Source organism: Anguilla rostrata, chromosome 2 (genome assembly GCF_018555375.3).
Source record: "Anguilla rostrata isolate EN2019 chromosome 2, ASM1855537v3, whole genome shotgun sequence".
Lineage (NCBI taxonomy): Eukaryota > Metazoa > Chordata > Actinopteri > Anguilliformes > Anguillidae > Anguilla > Anguilla rostrata.
Genome location: NC_057934.1, coordinates 67,566,237 through 67,582,577, shown reverse-complemented (window position 1 = coordinate 67,582,577; position 16,341 = coordinate 67,566,237). Strand labels below are relative to the sequence as shown.

The 16,341-nt window shown below is 48.0% G+C and overlaps 1 protein-coding gene across 3 annotated transcripts in view; it reads left to right on the top strand.

Moving 5' to 3' along the window:
* The window catches only part of rab11fip4b (RAB11 family interacting protein 4 (class II) b), an 84,146-nt gene extending 71,908 nt beyond the window's left edge, over positions 1 to 12,238 (top strand). For all 3 annotated transcript variants that reach the window (XM_064324238.1, XM_064324240.1, XM_064324241.1), the window contains 6 exons: positions 810 to 947; positions 1,413 to 1,571; positions 4,078 to 4,221; positions 4,747 to 9,540; positions 10,639 to 10,906; positions 11,586 to 12,238. In XM_064324238.1, coding sequence (XP_064180308.1) covers positions 810 to 947; positions 1,413 to 1,571; positions 4,078 to 4,221; positions 4,747 to 4,863 — 558 coding nt within the window. In that variant the 3' untranslated portion in view covers positions 4,864 to 9,540; positions 10,639 to 10,906; positions 11,586 to 12,238. The remainder of the gene's footprint in view (positions 1 to 809; positions 948 to 1,412; positions 1,572 to 4,077; positions 4,222 to 4,746; positions 9,541 to 10,638; positions 10,907 to 11,585) is intronic.
* Positions 12,239 to 16,341: the final 4,103 nt, after the last annotated feature.

The window sequence follows — 16,341 nt, the reverse complement described above, 5'->3', positions numbered from 1 at the left end:
TGAAAATAGCCCCCGTCTGTCAGCAGAGCGTTCACATGCGCTCACACCCTCTCTCAAGACCGCAAAAAGTGCATTTTAATTAAAATGTGCGAAAACTCACAGTTTGATTTGATATCAACACTTCTAATTCCAGCTTCTGGAATTGAAAACCCCACAGGAAAAAGGCATGTTTTATTTTGCATAACCTGTGATGGTGTGGCACATGATCTCTCTCGCAATGTAGAAAAATATCCCAGATATTTCACCGTGGTTGAGGCTCTGTGTAATAGCTGCTGAATACTAAGGAGCTAGAGAAACTAGTACATACTTCGTATTCTATGGTACTTTCTGTTACAATAATTTGAAAGGGAGTGGAGAGCATCAGTATTAAGTCTCATAAATACAAAATGTGATATCACCAAGAGAGCACTTACTGTAAGGCACCGTTTACTGTATAATCAATATAACCCAACAGACCCGCAATTAGCATAGTAAACAAAACGGAATACCACTATATAAATAACCTGTTTTTAATTGTAATATATGGATGCCAAAAGGAAATCCAAAAAGAAAGGTAGAGGATTAGCTAAAGGTGGTTAGGGGAGGAACGGTGCAGTCATGAGAGGTTGGGTCTCCAGTGTGCATCTGAAGATGGGCAGGGTTTTTGCTGTCCTGACTGTAATGGGAGGCTCATCCCACAGCCACCTGGTCAGCAAAGACAGGCGCCCGGGGCAGAGGGGCAACTAATGATTCTTACTTTCATTTAGAATAGTGGACAAACATGGTACTAACTGTCATGGCTGCCTGTGTCTGTGTGTGTGTGTGTGCAGGAGAAACAGCGGATGACTGATAGACTGGAGGACACCAGTCTGCGGCTGAAGGATGAGATGGATCTCTACAAGAAGATGATGGACAAGCTGAGGCAGAACAGACACGAGTTTCAGAAAGAGCGGGAGGCCATGCAGGAGGTGATGAGCACACTAACACATCTGCGTACAGGATGTACATACTCTCATTTGCATGTGCACACGTACACAAATAGAAACAGCCCTACTCTAAATCTACTGCGTGTGTGCGCGTATGCGTGCGCGCGCGTGTACGTGTGTGTACGTGTTTGTATACATGTATGCATGCCTGTACGTGTGTGTGTGCGTATATGTGTGTACGTGTGTGTACGTGTTTGTATACATGTGTGCATGCCTGTACCTGTGCCTGTGCGTGTGGGTATGCGTACGTGTGTCTGTGTGTCTGTGTGTGTGTACGTGTGTGTATACATGTGTGCATGCCTGTACGTGTGTGTGTGCGCCTGTGCGTGCGTGTGTGTGTGCCTGTGCGTGTGGACGTGCGTACGTGTGTCTGTGTGTGTGCATGTGCACATGGACTCTGACTCTTGCCCGTCCCCCCCCCCGCCCCCCGTCCCCCGTCCCCCCCAGCTGATTGAGGACCTGCGGCGGGAGCTGGAGTACCTGCAGCTGTTCAAGCTGGAGACGGAGAAGCCGGGCCGCGGGCGCCTGTCCTCCTGCAGCCTGTCCGAGTTCAGCGCCAAGTCGCGCGAGATGGAGCTGGAGCACGAGATCAAGCGCCTGAAGCAGGTGGGCCTCCGCCCCGCCCCCGTCCCCGCCCCCCCGAGCGTGCCCCCACCCCCGCCCCCCCGAGCGTGCCGTACTTTATCGCGCCGGACCGGGTCCCGAAGGCTCCGTCACCGCCGCCCTTTCACCCTTCATTGACTACGTCTCCGTTTGTTTTAGCTGCGTTGAGGCGCACGCGCATGCGCGCTCTCAGGACGTCAAACTCAAGTTCCACTTTTCTTACTTACTCCATTGGAATTTGATGCTTTCAAAGTTTTATGCGAACCGTACGTGTTTCACTTGAGCTAGACGCACTTTAATTGTGTCTGTTTGAAACGTGACCAGCATGTAGTAGGTGCTAACACACTGACTATGGGGCAATAGATGCTGAAATCCTCATTATCGTACGTAACAGACAAAATAAAAACATAAATAGAAGTGCAGATTTAAAAGTGCTCTAGTGCTGAGCGGCCCTATTTAGTAAGCTGCTGACCTCAGGTAGGAAGGATATCTTAACCTTGTTGAGAAGCCTGTTGGAGCATTAAACCAGTAACTGAATGTACACTTGTGGTCTATGATTGTTTTATGGAGACGGTTGTTATTGAGAATGGCCCTGTCAGTGACAGATTTTTAAAAAAAATTTAAAAAGCAAAATAAAAGCTGTTTGGCATTGGTCTTGAGCACCCTGACGCTAATTCCATCCCATCAGTAAAAATAGTCCAGTCCACGATCTCAAGGTAGTCCTGTAGTTGCCCACATGATGTTGGTGTCCGCTGTCGTACGCACCCAGAAGACACTGGTTGTTCTCGAATTAAAGGTTCATATTTCGGTATCAAGTGAACCATATTATGCTTTCGAATTACAGGCTCATATGTTGGTATTAAGTGAACCATATTATGATCCTAACTGCCAAGTGGAAGCAAGGCTTCCTTATCAGGAGAGCAGTGTCAATTTCTTTGTCTTTTATTTTTATTTGTTTGTTTTTTGAGACGTGGTTGCTGCAGTATGTCTACCAAGGCTTGTTCATTCTAACTATTATCCTGCTGGAAGGGCAGACCAGCACAAGGGTGAAGGAAGATAACTTCTTCTTTGTTCTTTTGTTTCGTTGTCATAACTTCTGTGTTATCTAAAGATAAGATAGCGAGGCACTCCAACAAAGATCTCCATCTCACACGAGGCAGGCAAACAGCATTTATACTCTACGCCTTGAAAGCAAAATGCACCTTGCCAGTCCATGTGCTCTTCACAAATGATTAGATATCGCGGCTTTTGGCGCTGGTCTGCTGACTGCATTGCTTTTAGAGCGGCGGGGGCGTGTGCTGGCTTGCCAGCAGCGTTAATCTGTCACTCGCACCCACCCCCCCACCCACACCCACCTGCCCCTAAACTCCAGGGATTTGGGCTCTACATGGACTGCTTTTTCACAGAGCCACTTTAGTGTATCTGTGGTGTCTTGTCATTCTTCTATCCATTTTAAAACCATGTAAGGTGACCTTGAGTGTTCAGAAAGACGCCTGATAAATGTATTATTATTATTTATTGAGTGACGTCTACTGTGGCCCTGCCTTCCATTCGGAGGAACCCCGAAAATGTGTGTTGCTCAGCAGCTTGTTGTTTACGGCTAAAGGAAATTGGTGCACTTGGAGCTCTGAGTGTTCCTGAACGCAGCAATTTGTTTAAGCAGCCATTGACTGCCTTGACTCGGCATGAATGTAACCAAAATGAAGCCGATGTCCCACGGGACATAGTGGACTTGCTTTGTACCTTAGCTTCTGCGTGTAAGAGCAGATTTCAGGAGAGCACTCACATTTGTCTGAACGCTTGTACCCTTTTTTTTTTTGCTTTTGAGGGTATCCCCCCCCCACCCCCAGTCCACTGGGTCCTGCTCTTTCTCTGCTAAAGAGTTTTCTGAGACATTTTACTGTTGGATATATCAGGGGAGAATATCCACTGATTTGAAGTTTAAAGATGATTTCAGTTCCGCTACCAAGCCTGTTTAGCAGCACGTCCCTTGGAAGTCCATTCGATGTATTGACTCTGGAGAGTGGACGTAGAGGTGGGGAGTTAATGGCGTGGGATTGTAAATGATTGTAGGATATTGACATTACTGTTGAACTAAGCATGCATGCCAAATTGCCATGCCCCCCCACACACACTTTAAAGACCACAATGGAAATCAATGTTATCCTTGATAGTTTTGATGATTGTTACTCAAGGAAGTTAAAGCCAGATCGCCATCTTGTATTGTTCTGATGATTATCAGATGCATTCAATCAATCAATCAAATTCAATCAATCAATCATTCAATTTAATTGAGCATCCAGGGATTGAGCATTAATTGAGCATCCAGGGATGATTGAATTCAATCAATCAATCAATCAATCAATTTAATTGATCATCCAGGGATGATCACGGCACACATTTGGCAAGGGGGGGCCCTTTCAGGCTGTCCCGGTTGGCCCCGGGTCGCTGTAGCCCCGCCCCTTTCGTTTGATTGACGCGCGCCTCTCTCCGCCCCCTCCTCGCGCAGGAGAACCAGAAGCTGCGGGACCAGAACGACGACCTGAACGGCCAGATCCTCAGCCTCAGCCTGTACGAGGCCAAGAACCTCCTCGCCACGCAGACGAAAGCCCAGTCGCTCGCCGCCGAGATCGACAGCGCTTCCCGAGACGAGGTGAGCTGGGTCGGCGTCGCTGGGCTGGGCTGGGCTGTGGGCTGGGCTGTGGGCTGGGCTGGGCTGTGGGCTGGGCTGGGCTGGGCTGGGCTGTGGGCTGGGCTGGGCTGGGCCGTGCTGGGCTGTGGGCTGGGCTGGGCTGGGCTGGGCTGTGGGCTGGGCTGGGCCATGCTGGGCCTGGCCGGACTAGGCTGGGCTTTGAGCTGGGGTGGCCTGGGCTGGGCTGGGCTGGGCTGGGCTGGGCTGGGCTGGGCTGGGCTGGGCTGGGCTGGGCTGGGCTGGGCTGGGCTGGGCCGGGCTGGGCTGGGCCGGGCTGGGCTGGGCCGGGCTGCCTGGGGAAATCTGCTGCATGACGCGACTTAAGATTTGCAGCCAAAAAGTGAATAGCCTGTCAGTGATTACGGACTGTATTATTAATGCGTTTTATAATTACGTGGTTGTGTTCGTCACTATCACTGTACTGTGTCAAGGGGTGTGACTGCACTGATGCCTAATGCTGTGTAATTGTCACGGTCGTATGTGCAGCTGATGGAGGCCCTGAAGCAACAGGAAGAGATCAATTTCCGCCTCAGGCAGTACATGGACAAGATTATCCTGGCCATCCTGGACCACAACCCCTCTATCCTTGAGATCAAGACCTAGACATCACCGTTGATGGAAAAGGAAAAAAGAGCCACACTGAGCAGACAGCACCCCCTACAGCCCGGGGGGTGTGCACTGCACCATCACAGCCACTGGAACTAAAGTCATTCTGTGTTTACAAAAGGAGTTTTGGTACTTCACTGTAGTAATGTGTGAATCACAAGAGATGTTGATATCGTTCATTGCACTGCACTTCCCCCCAACCACCCCCCTCACCCGCCCCCCCCCGAATTTTTCGAGTATATTTGTCATTGCTACTGTTGAAGTTTAAAAAATAATCATAATTAAAGGAGGAAGTCATTTTTTGTGTTCTTAAAATGGAAGTGTTTAAGTTTTGCGTAAGTACTAGCTGTGGGTATACAGGCGCAGTGTTGCACAAAACTGCAGCGGTATGTACATATGTGGAGGTAAACCGTATGAATGCATACGCAGGGAAAGAGAACCTCTGATAGACAGTCGACCCCCCCCCCCCACCTTCCCCCCCCTGTTAACAGTGACTGTAATTAACGCCAAACCGCGCACAGAAGCCCCCGGAGATGGCCGGTGCGGTGGGGGAGCTGGTCAGGTTTTGGAATGGCGTGTAGGTCGATTTGAGAATGTGTGACGTGGCGAGTGAGGGTGTGCGTTAGCTGCTGGTGGCAGCGGTGCAGGACAGCTGCTGCAGGGAGCAGGCTCGGAGTGCTAGGGTTAGGGTTAGGGCTCGGAGTGCTGCATTTAGGGCTGACGACCCATTGCACAGCGGCAGCACCACACCGCAGACAGCCGGAGCCAAGGCCCCATGCCTGGTTAGGATGGAATGTTCTTTTACCTGAGGTGAAAGGATGTGGATGATGAGTCAGATAAGGCGTTTATGATGAAATGCGTTTATGATTTGCGGCGTGTGCACCTAGTGGCATCTGTGTGTGTGTGGGGGGGGTGGGGGGGTGACTGTGTGACTGCAGATTGTGGAGGCCAGTGGGTTCAAGGATGTTGCCTGGAAGGGATTTGATAAGAAGGTTGGATACTGCCAGTCTGTGTGAGGCGTACTGAGGCCTCTGAGATCCTGAAGTCTTTTAGACCTGAGCGATGTGCCTGGACCACATGACCCTACGTGGCGCCTCAGTTCGGCTTTCTCAGCTTCTCGTGTGTAAGGGAGAACAGCCTGGGGGGGGCGCTGTTGAGCTGCTGTTCACAACGGGTCCAAAACGCGCAGCGCTGCTGCACCCGCCCGATGGCGCATGCAAGGGCTTCCCTCGGGGCAAACGCTCCCCAAACTGAGGATGGTAATTTTCGAGAACGGTCGTCAAATTTCGATTAACCGGCGTGTTACACGCTCGTGTTTTTGAGTAAGCCCTTCCTGGTTGTGGGCCCGGTTTGTTTTGGACACGTGATGCTCACGGCGTGCCACCACAACGCTGGGGGTTGGGGCTGAGGTTGGGGTACTCCTGGGAGGGAGAGACGAGGTGTAACGAGCAGGTGTGTTGGTGCCCGTGCCTGGGGGACTTGCTCAAGGTTGAAGGGGGGGGGGGACAGTAGGCCCCTTGGTGGAGCAGCTTAGAGAGCTGAGTGTAAACGCAGCTGCACAAAGGCTTTGCGTAGCAGTGCTCTGGACTTTTTTTTAAAATCAGCTACAGTAGCGTGATGACTGTGTGCAGCAGGAACGCAGTGCCAGGCTCCTCTTCACTTCCGTTGCTGATTCAGTGTGAACAGCACGCTCATAGGTCTTTGTTCAGCTGAGCAGTTCCACAGGGTTGGTTTTAAAGGGGGGACGAGTTTTAATGAGATGCTGACCGACGTTTTCACAAAGCGTCCCATTGTCCCGCAAACAGGTTGCGCTTCATTTCGCTGCCCTGACTCTCCGCTGCTCTACCCGCCGCTCCCCCCACCCACCGCTAAAGCTGGCACAGTGAAGGCCAAGGCCGGGCATGACGGGCAGAATCCTTAGTCGCTCGCAATCGCGTGAAAGCGGGGCGGTTTATGTGAAAGTTCAGAAACGTGCGTGTGAATATGCACTGCGGAACACGCTGTATGCGTGTAAACACGCTTACATAAAATCAGTGCTTGAACAATTTGGTTTTCGAAATTTAAATAGAGTTTATTTTTGCGGATAGTCCAAGTCCGAGGGTGTAAACAAAATAAAATTTATTTTAAAAACTTTATTTTTTCACAGATCTATAAATAGTAAATGGGAGAGGCAGTGAAAGATGAAATGGGCACAGAGATTTTTTTTTTATTGGTGAAGGTGCTGAACGAGCCAGTCAGTCCACATGGTCAGTGATAAAATTATGACCAGATGAGTGAAGGCCTTTGTGGTGTATATGTAAAGCCCTGTAAAGTCTGTATGCGAGCGTGTTGCTTAGCACCTGCAGGAAGAGAAGTAAACTCATTTTAAAGTTGATTTTTATACCCTGCCATGCTGAATACTCTCTGTTTTGGGTGGGTTAGATGCTCACTCAGTTACCCATAGATATCAGCCTGGAGAATGTCTGGAAAAAACATTTGTCTTGTGGTGAAGTATCAACTTATCCGATTCACGCGCATCAAGAGAAACACCATGGTAGGCTTTATAAGATATGCAGGGCTAAAATGTTGCAAGCATTACAATGCCAACTTCACTTGGGAATTAGTCAAAATGCAAACTCACAGCTCCCCCTGGTGGCTGTTACTGCTAAGGCAGCGCTGTGGTCTGAGGTCTAAATGCTTTTCCAGCAGAATTTGCAGTGCAACCGATTTGGTTCACAGTGTTTTGGTGTAACTCTCGTAATGACTCACAAGAGAAGAAAATGTCATCAGGCAAGAAGGTACAGTACTGTACAAAGAAGGTGGGGAATTAACTGGAATCTCTGCTTTTTACGCAGTATTTCTTCCAAGGGTTTCAGGGGTAGTAATTCATGTAATAAAAGCAATGGTGATCACATTTGGGTCGTACAGAGTCCGTGTGTGATGTGTGCCCTGCCCTGGGCAGCACCAGAAATAATGTTTGTGCACTGTAGATGTCAATGAATGTATCCCCACACATTTCCCTCCTGTCAAAGGGGCTGTTGTAAAAAAAAAAAAAATGTAAAAAAGGTACAACTTTACAGAGATATTTAAGAAGTCATGTGCATAGCAGTATTTGAACACACGTAATTAGGGGAAAGGCTACAGTTTTCTACTGTAAACTGTTTGTTTTGCTTTGTTGCACACAAAACGAGTTTCTTTGCATGCTCTCTCTTTCTGGTATTTGTGCCTTTTTATCTCAAACGACAAACTCCCCCCCCCCCCCCCCATCCCCCAGTCTCCCCTTTGGCCAGCTGCACAGAGCTTTTATACACTGTATTCTAAGCTTCTTCTCTTTTTTTTCATAAATTGTAAATCTTGTACAGAAAATAGTTACTATTTGTATCCATGTGCCACTCATCACACTTTAGAATATGGAAAAAAATGTATTTTTTACCAGTTTTAAGATAAAGTAAGAAGATGATGTGTCTGTGAAAACTTTACTGCACAACGTTTTTAAGTTGTTGGTTTAAATATGTTTTATGGTTTTGGGACTTTTTTTCTTTTCCTCTTATTTATGACTGCAGTGTTGGTTTGTCAGTTTTTTTTTTTTTTTGTATTTGTCTTTCTTGATTTGACTGCTTTTGCTGTTTTGTCAGGTTTCCATTCACTTATTTTTCTGTCTTTGCCCATTTATCCCATTTTTAAAAAAAATTAGTCAAAGGCACTACTACCTTTCCCCCACGTCAAAAGCAAGACATGCTAGTCCAGAGGCCAGAGGCGACTTTCCATTCTCATCGACAGACACCGTGTCCAAACCTGCTGCACGTTGGTTGGTCCTGGTGTGCTTCATCCTGGGCCACCATGATTGTTGCTGGGAGTTGTCTTGTCCTTCTCTTTTGAGATAAAAGTGGCTAATCCTGTTAGTTTTAATGCATAATTTTTCCTCTATTACATTTCCCGTCCAGCCACAAGTTACGTGCCCATTGTATAACAGCCTTATTTGGTAGATGTTAAGATTTATATGAGCTTTGCCCTCTGAAAAATGTGACCTTCCAGTTTTGAGTGTACTGTAGCAGGTCAGAGCACCATAATGACTTAAAACACTGGATTCCCATTTATTATATATATTTTAATGGCGTCAGTCGTTGCTCTTGTTCCACAAAGTAGGCCTATCCTTGGGATTGCACAATATGAACAGGGCATTTGAGCATTGACATTGCAATGAGAGGACTGGCAGAGGGGGTAATACTGCCTGGTCACCCAAATCAGAGCATTGCTTTATTTCTTTAATCCCGGGATTTTCTTTAGTAGGCCTAATTTACATCTCTGCACCACCCAGTGCAGTGGTTTTATATTAACACACACACAGGCTGACGCCAGTTCTTACAGGTAATTGTGATGTACAAACTTCAGCTGTAAATAAAATGATTTGCTTTGGCATGACTTTAAAAAAAATGTTTTGTCTTTTTTGTCTTCGTTTAAGCAGTACGGCCGCTGAACAGCTATTGATGTTTAATCCTGGCGCGTGAAATCGTTCTGTAAGCGATTCCATAATGGCATACCGCTCGAGGTCATTTTTGTAGTGTTCTGACCACGTTTCATTGGAACGAATTATTAGGCTAAATGTTGTCTGTAGGGGGACCGTGTGGCATGGAGACGTCAGGCTTGGTAAAAGAGAGGACGTGGTTAGCGTCCATGAATTGTAGTAGGAGGAAGGTAAGGCCTCTAAAGGACTAGCTGGTTAGCGGATTGGCATCCACTCGAAAAAAATATCTCTAAATGAATTTACCAAATTAAAGCTATACAGCCAGTTGCAGAATTTCATTGGTCACTATTATTGCAAATCCACGATTATCACATTTACGAGTTCACAATAAATTACCAACCCAACAACACATTTTGAATATACGTTACGAACACGCTCTCAGAAACTCCAATGCAGGGACAGGGCTGCTGTGCGGTGGGGGTAGCTACAACCCGATGTTGCCGGGCCTTGGAGAAGAAGGAGGTGTAATGGTCGGTAAACTTGTGGTAAATATTATTGAATGATTCTCGAAAAATCCCGGGCACATGAATTTCACTTGATAGAACAGCTTCAGGAGAACTGTCGTTAGTCAAGAAAACCCCGGTTTATCCAGTAGGTTCATCAAAAAATATGAACAGGTTTCGTCGATTCGCTGTGTTTATATGCACGTTATACCAAAAAAAAAAAAAAAAAGTAGGCTACAACACGCAAAGTTATTTATCGTCAGGCGTCGTTTTCAAACGTTTTTGACGGGAGAGGAGCTGGTTGTTTGCTTGGAACTTTGACCGACGCTAACGAATTCACCCTTGTTGCGCTAGCTACTTCGCCACCTGTTGAGATGTAGATAATCAGGATTTGAACTTGGGCTGTAGGCCTATCGCCATCGCCTGCAGCAGCGAATTTATTTTTTATTTTTTCAAAATAATGTTATCGCTGTGTTTTAGTTTTAAATAACCTCGATCTGTGTTTTCCAGTCATCTGAGTAAAATAGGCTACGCAGGGTTAGCCGAGTCGCTCCACAGACCTCTGGTATCACACTTTAGGAGCCAGCTTCATGTGGAGGACCCATCCCAGGCTCAGACAGAAACAAGCCTTCGCGCATTTGAGACATATTTTGCCCCCAAGTGCTTTATTTTGTTCAGCATTTGTTGATCTAATCCTGAATTAGTCTGTCAAGCGCGTTTTCTATGCAGTGCAAAGCGAAGTGCCTCCAGTGACACAGATTCTCTACTGTGAGATGTTACGCTGTTGTGCTGTGTTCTGCAGTTGAAACCTACTCCTCTGCTCAGACAGGCGTTGAGCAGAGAGACGGAAAGCGACACGGGCGAGTGTGCCGTGTGACGCCCCGAACATGTCAAGCTCAACCCGCAGAGAGCGGCGCAGGTACTGCCTGTCCGCCGAGGCGAAGGAAGAGACGGAGAAGGAGATTGAGTTGGAAACACAGAGAGACCCTGGCCACATTGCAGCATCCATTGGAAGATGAGGACTGGGAGAAGGAGATTAAGGAGGCAGCTCCCACTGAGGATTGGGACAAGGAGACATACGACTCTGTCTATGGTGAGTAGGCTATATGGACACTCTCAGAACAGGTGTGTTAAAAAAAAAACAAAGTGTCATTTGTAACACACCTCCATGTGTAATTAAGGACAACACATTTTGTGTTGTCAACAGTCTGTGTTTAAAAGTCTTCCTGTATAACACATAGTGTATTTTAGTAGTAACTCTGTCATAAAATGTGTTGAAAGTAACACAAAAAAGCATTTTGCACATACCTTTTGAGAGTGAACATTGTTTCAGGAGTCAAATAGAAGTAAAAACAAAGTCTATTCTTCAGATTCCAAGGTTAGGCTGTGTGACAGTTTAATCAATTTTTATTTTGTCGGGGAGTGTGGTGTGTGTTACTTGTAGAAAAAATATTTGAAGAGGTCGACACTGGCAGATTTGTATGCGTTACATAAAACAAATTCACACACAGTAGAATCCTTCGCTTCACCTAAAAATGTATACTGGCATACAGTGTCAGACTCTCACTGTGCCATTTGGACCTGCCATAGAGCTGTGCAGTCCGCAGTCGGTCCCAGTGCCCAAAATGGCGGAGGGTTCTGCGAAGCCCTGCTTGGTGGCGGCAGTAGGGTCGGTCTGCGGCTCGTTTGATCTTTCCGTGGCCGGTTCGGTCTCTTCCGCCCGCGTCGTTCGGAGAAGCACCCACGGGCGTTGTGTCTGTTCCCGCCCGCAGACCCGGAGGACGCGCTGTGCGTCGGCATGCTTCGGACGACCCTGAACCCCGAACCTCGCGGTGTCGACCGCGACCTCTACAGCCCCGCCCTGCACCACGTCTCCCCGGTCAAGTGGGTCCAGCTCGCCCCCCAAATCGTGGCTGACCAGTTCATCGATGCCGAGGAATAAGTTTGTGTCCTTCCTGTTGTTTCGTTGTCCCCAAACGTTTTAATTTCACTTCGAATGGAAACCATTTTAGTTTTTGGGGTGGGTGGGTGGGTGGGTGGGTGGGGGGGGGGGGGGGAGTGGAGGGTTAGCATTTGATTGTTTTTGTTTTTATTGTTGGTCAGACAGTTTCCTGTGATTGGGAGAGGAAAGATGGAAGCGATAAACAGATCTTAGTGGTTTTGTGTTTCTGGTTCCGTGGTGATGGATGCGCTGTTTATGAAACGGTACGAAGCACTGAGTTGAAGGACAGAAGTCTGGAGCCCAGGGGACGGCCCGTACAGTGCTGCTTTTTCAGCCGTTCTCTCTGTTTATTTTTATTCCATAAGCCGTGGCAGCTCTGTAAGTCACCAAGTTCACTTCTGAGACGCAAGAGGAAATGGCGGGCATTCTCCACACCATGTTCATTTTCCATCTCGTTGGCGTAAATAAACAAGTTACACCAAACATTTTGGTTTCAAGTGAGATGTGCATTTATGTGTGATTGTGAGTGTGTGCTCATGGTTCAAACCGTGTTATTGCAGTTTTTGTAGATATCAGTATAAATGTCATCTGGGAAGGTTCCGTTGTACTGAAATTGCAGCAATTTTGAGTTAATCGAGTGGTATTGCTTTCCATGATGTCTATGTGGGAAAAGCAGCTTCTTAACACAGACCAACACCTAAAGAGACCGAAGACTACCCAGAATAGAAAACATTCTGGGTGTAGTTGGAACTAGTTTGTCACTTTCACGTCATACTTTAGAATACTCATGAAAGACAACCTTTCTTTTTTTCACCCAAAACAAAAGTGGAGTAGTACCGAGCATTTCCAGTAACTTCCATTTGTGTTTTTATATGTTGCACGCCATGACCACTAGATGGCGATGTTGATTTTCTTTTTGTGTCCACTTCTGTTCTTCAATTCCTTTGTAAATCATCCCATTTGCTCTCATTAAAAATTTTTTTAAAAATCCACAGACTGTATGTACTTCGTACTTTAGTTATGCTGTGGCAGTCATCATTGGTAAGTGTTACTCTACAGCTGGTCCTTCTTCTTGCCAATTCCCCTGATTTTCTTCTCTGCAATTTTCTGTGCAGATTGGTGTTCCGTTGTGGAGGTGACAGGAACTGGTGCGGTTGTGTGTGTGTTGGGTGATTGACAGCTCTGTGGGAGTAGTTCTGGCGTGGGTTTATTGACTATTGATTTTAATTGTACCTTCAAAAGGCACTGTTGCCCTTTTGGTAACGTGCCTTCGTTTCTTTTGGGGCTGAAGGGCCTGTGCAGCCAGGCGGTTAGCTGGACCGCATCCTGTCCTCTGTGAGGAAGCTGCAGGAGGGGTCGGCTCGCGTCCCAGCCAGGCACGGTTCCACATGTCTCGTCTCTGAATCACCGGGCGCTGCGTTTTAATCCTGACCGAACACATCTGGCGGTCGCGCCACGTTTGCCCCGTGTAGATCCGCGGTGCGCGGCTCGATAGCCGCTATTAGTCAGCCCTGTTGGATTACCCCCCACTGGCGTCCCCTGAGTGCCGGGTTTGCAAGGGTTAATAGTGACAGTCGTGGGTCGTTTTTAAAGGCCAGGAAGGTAAACTGCTGCAGTCTTCGACGGATAAAGTACATGAGTAAAGTACTGATAAAGAGTTTGTGTCCATAGTTGGAGACAATGGAGTGTGTATGTAGGGTAGGGTACAGTACATTGTGGAGTGAGTAGAATAAGTTGCTGTTAGAGTATGTTGAGAGTTGGGTACAGTACAGTGCTGTTAGAGTATGTTGAGAGTAGGGTACAGTACAGTGCTGTTGGAGTATGTTGAGAGTAGGGTACAGTACAGTGCTGTTGGATTATGTTGAGAGTAGGGTACTGTACAGTGCTGTTGGATTATGTTGAGAGTAGGGTACAGTACAGTGCTGTTGGAGTATGTTGAGAGTAGGGTACAGTCTACTGCTGCTGGAGTATGTTGAGAGTAGGGTACAGTACAGTGCGGTTAAAGTATGTTGAGAGCAGGGTACAGTATAGTGCTGTTGGATTATGTTGAGAGTAGGGTACAGTACAGTGCTGTTGGATTATGTTGAGAGTAGGGTACAGTACAGTGCTGTTGGATTATGTTGAGAGTAGGGTACAGTACAGTGCTGTTGGAGTATGTTGAGAGTAGGGTACTGTACAATGCTGTTGCAGTATGTTGAGAGTAGGGTACAGTCCAGTGCTGCTGGAGTATGTTGAGAGTAGGGTACAGTCTACTGCTGCTGGAGTATGTTGAGAGTAGGGTACAGTACAGTGCTGTTGGATTATGTTGAGAGTAGGGTACTGTACAGTGCTGTTGCAGTATGTTGAGAGTAGAGTACAGTCCAGTGCTGCTGGAGTATGTTGAGAGTAGGGTACAGTCTACTGCTGCTGGAGTATGTTGAGAGTAGGGTACAGTACAGTGCGGTTAAAGTATGTTGAGAGCAGGGTACAGTATAGTGCTGTTGGATTATGTTGAGAGTAGGGTACAGTCCAGTGCTGCTGGAGTATGTTGAAATAGGGTACAGTCTACTGCTGCTGGAGTATGTTGAGAGTAGGGTACAGTACAGTGCGGTTAAAGTATGTTGAGAGTAGGGTACAGTATAGTGCTGTTGGAGTATGTTGAGAGTAGGGTACAGTACAGTGCTGTTGGATTATGTTGAGAGTAGGGTACAGTACAGTGCTGTTGGAGTATGTTGAGAGTAGGGTACTGTACAGTGCTGTTAGAGTATGTTGAGAGTAGGAGACAGGAGTAGGAGACGTGAGTAGGAGACGGGAGTAGGGGACAGGAGTAGGAGACGAGTAGGGGGCGGGAGTAGGGGACGGGAGTAGGAGACGGGAGTAGGAGACGGGAGTAGGGGACGGGAGTAGGAGACGGGAGTAGGGGACAGGAGTAGGAGACGAGTAGGGGCGGGAGTAGGGGACGGGAGTAGGAGACGGAGTAGGGACGTGAGTAGGAGACGGAGTAGGGGGCGGAGTAGGAGAGGGAGTAGGGGCGGGAGTAGGGGGCGGAGTAGGAGACGGGAGTAGGGACAGGAGTAGGAGACGAGTAGGGGCGGGAGTAGGGGACGGAGTAGGGACGGGAGTAGGAGACGGAGTAGGGACAGGAGTAGGAGACGAGTAGGGGCGGGAGTAGGGGACGGGAGTAGGAGACGGAGTAGGGGACGTGAGTAGGAGACGGGAGTAGGGGGCGGGAGTAGGAGACGGGAGTAGGGGCGGGAGTAGGGGGCGGGAGTAGGAGACGGGAGTAGGGGACAGGAGTAGGAGACGAGTAGGGGCGGGAGTAGGGGACGGGAGTAGGAGACGGGAGTAGGGGACGGGAGTAGGAGACGGGAGTAGGGGACGTGAGTAGGAGACGGGGAGTAGGGGCGGGAGTAGGAGACGGGAGTAGGGGCGGGAGTAGGGGACGGGAGTAGGGGACGGGGAGTAGGGGACGGGAGTAGGAGACGGGAGTAGGGGGCGGGAGTAGGGGGCGGGAGTAGGGGACGGGAGTAGGGGACGGGAGTAGGGGCGGGAGTAGGGGACGGGAGTAGGGGACGGGAGTAGGAGACGGGAGTAGGGGCGGGAGTAGGGGACGTGAGTAGGGGGCGGGAGTAGGGGACAGGAGTAGGAGACAGGAGTAGTGGACGGGAGTAGGAGATGGGAGTAGGAGACTGGATTAGGGGGCGGGAGTAGGGGGCGGGAGTGTGCAGGGGTCCAGATGCCGAGTCATGGTCTGTTTCTGGCCCTGTGCCGGGCACAGCTGGGCCGCTGGCCCTCCAGGCTGTTTCAAAAGAGCATGTGGTAAAGTGGGACGCTGGTGCAATGTGGACCCCACTTGGTCAGGACAAGGGGCCATCCAAGTGGGCCAGGCATGGCTTCAAAAACAATGTGAACTTGCAGTTCCAGAGTGAGACTGTCAGTGTTAGAATACCTAGTATTTAATACAAGTATTTATATACGTGCCAAATCACTGTCAGTGAAGTTCCACTTTAAGTCCTATTTTAAGTCCTCCAGACTCTTGTGCAGGTCAATGAATCTGATGAATGCACTGAATAAAAATCACTTTCAGTGCCTATTACTGTATTTTCTATTGAGCTCTATCATCATAAAATCGCTAATGTTACATTGGGAAGGTTATAGCGGCTGTCCTTTGGAACATGATGTAAGCAGCTTCAAGCCTTTACATTTACTTCTTGGTGATTTGCCATTTATTTGACCTCAGCTTCTTATTCAGACTAATAATGAGTAGTGTTCAAAGATGGGAAGTCGGCTGAAAATTTTAATCATTAAATAATTTCATAAGAGGTTATTCAGTAGTGGTAGCCAGTGTTGAGCGTGTCCTTTATTCTGTGGAGTTTTTTTAGATAATTGTAATTGTTAACCCTTTTCGTGCATGTCAGTTAACACGCCGTTAACAAAATGCTCTTTGACCCCCTATTCTGCAGTGGCTCTGCTCTGCTCCCACATTAATGTGACTGTATTGTAAAATCAGTGCCAGTGCCTAATTGACCTGAGCAGGGTAAGGCACTTCAATGTTACAAAAAAGTTCAGCCATTTCAATCACTCATGAGTGCATTTTAAATGGGATT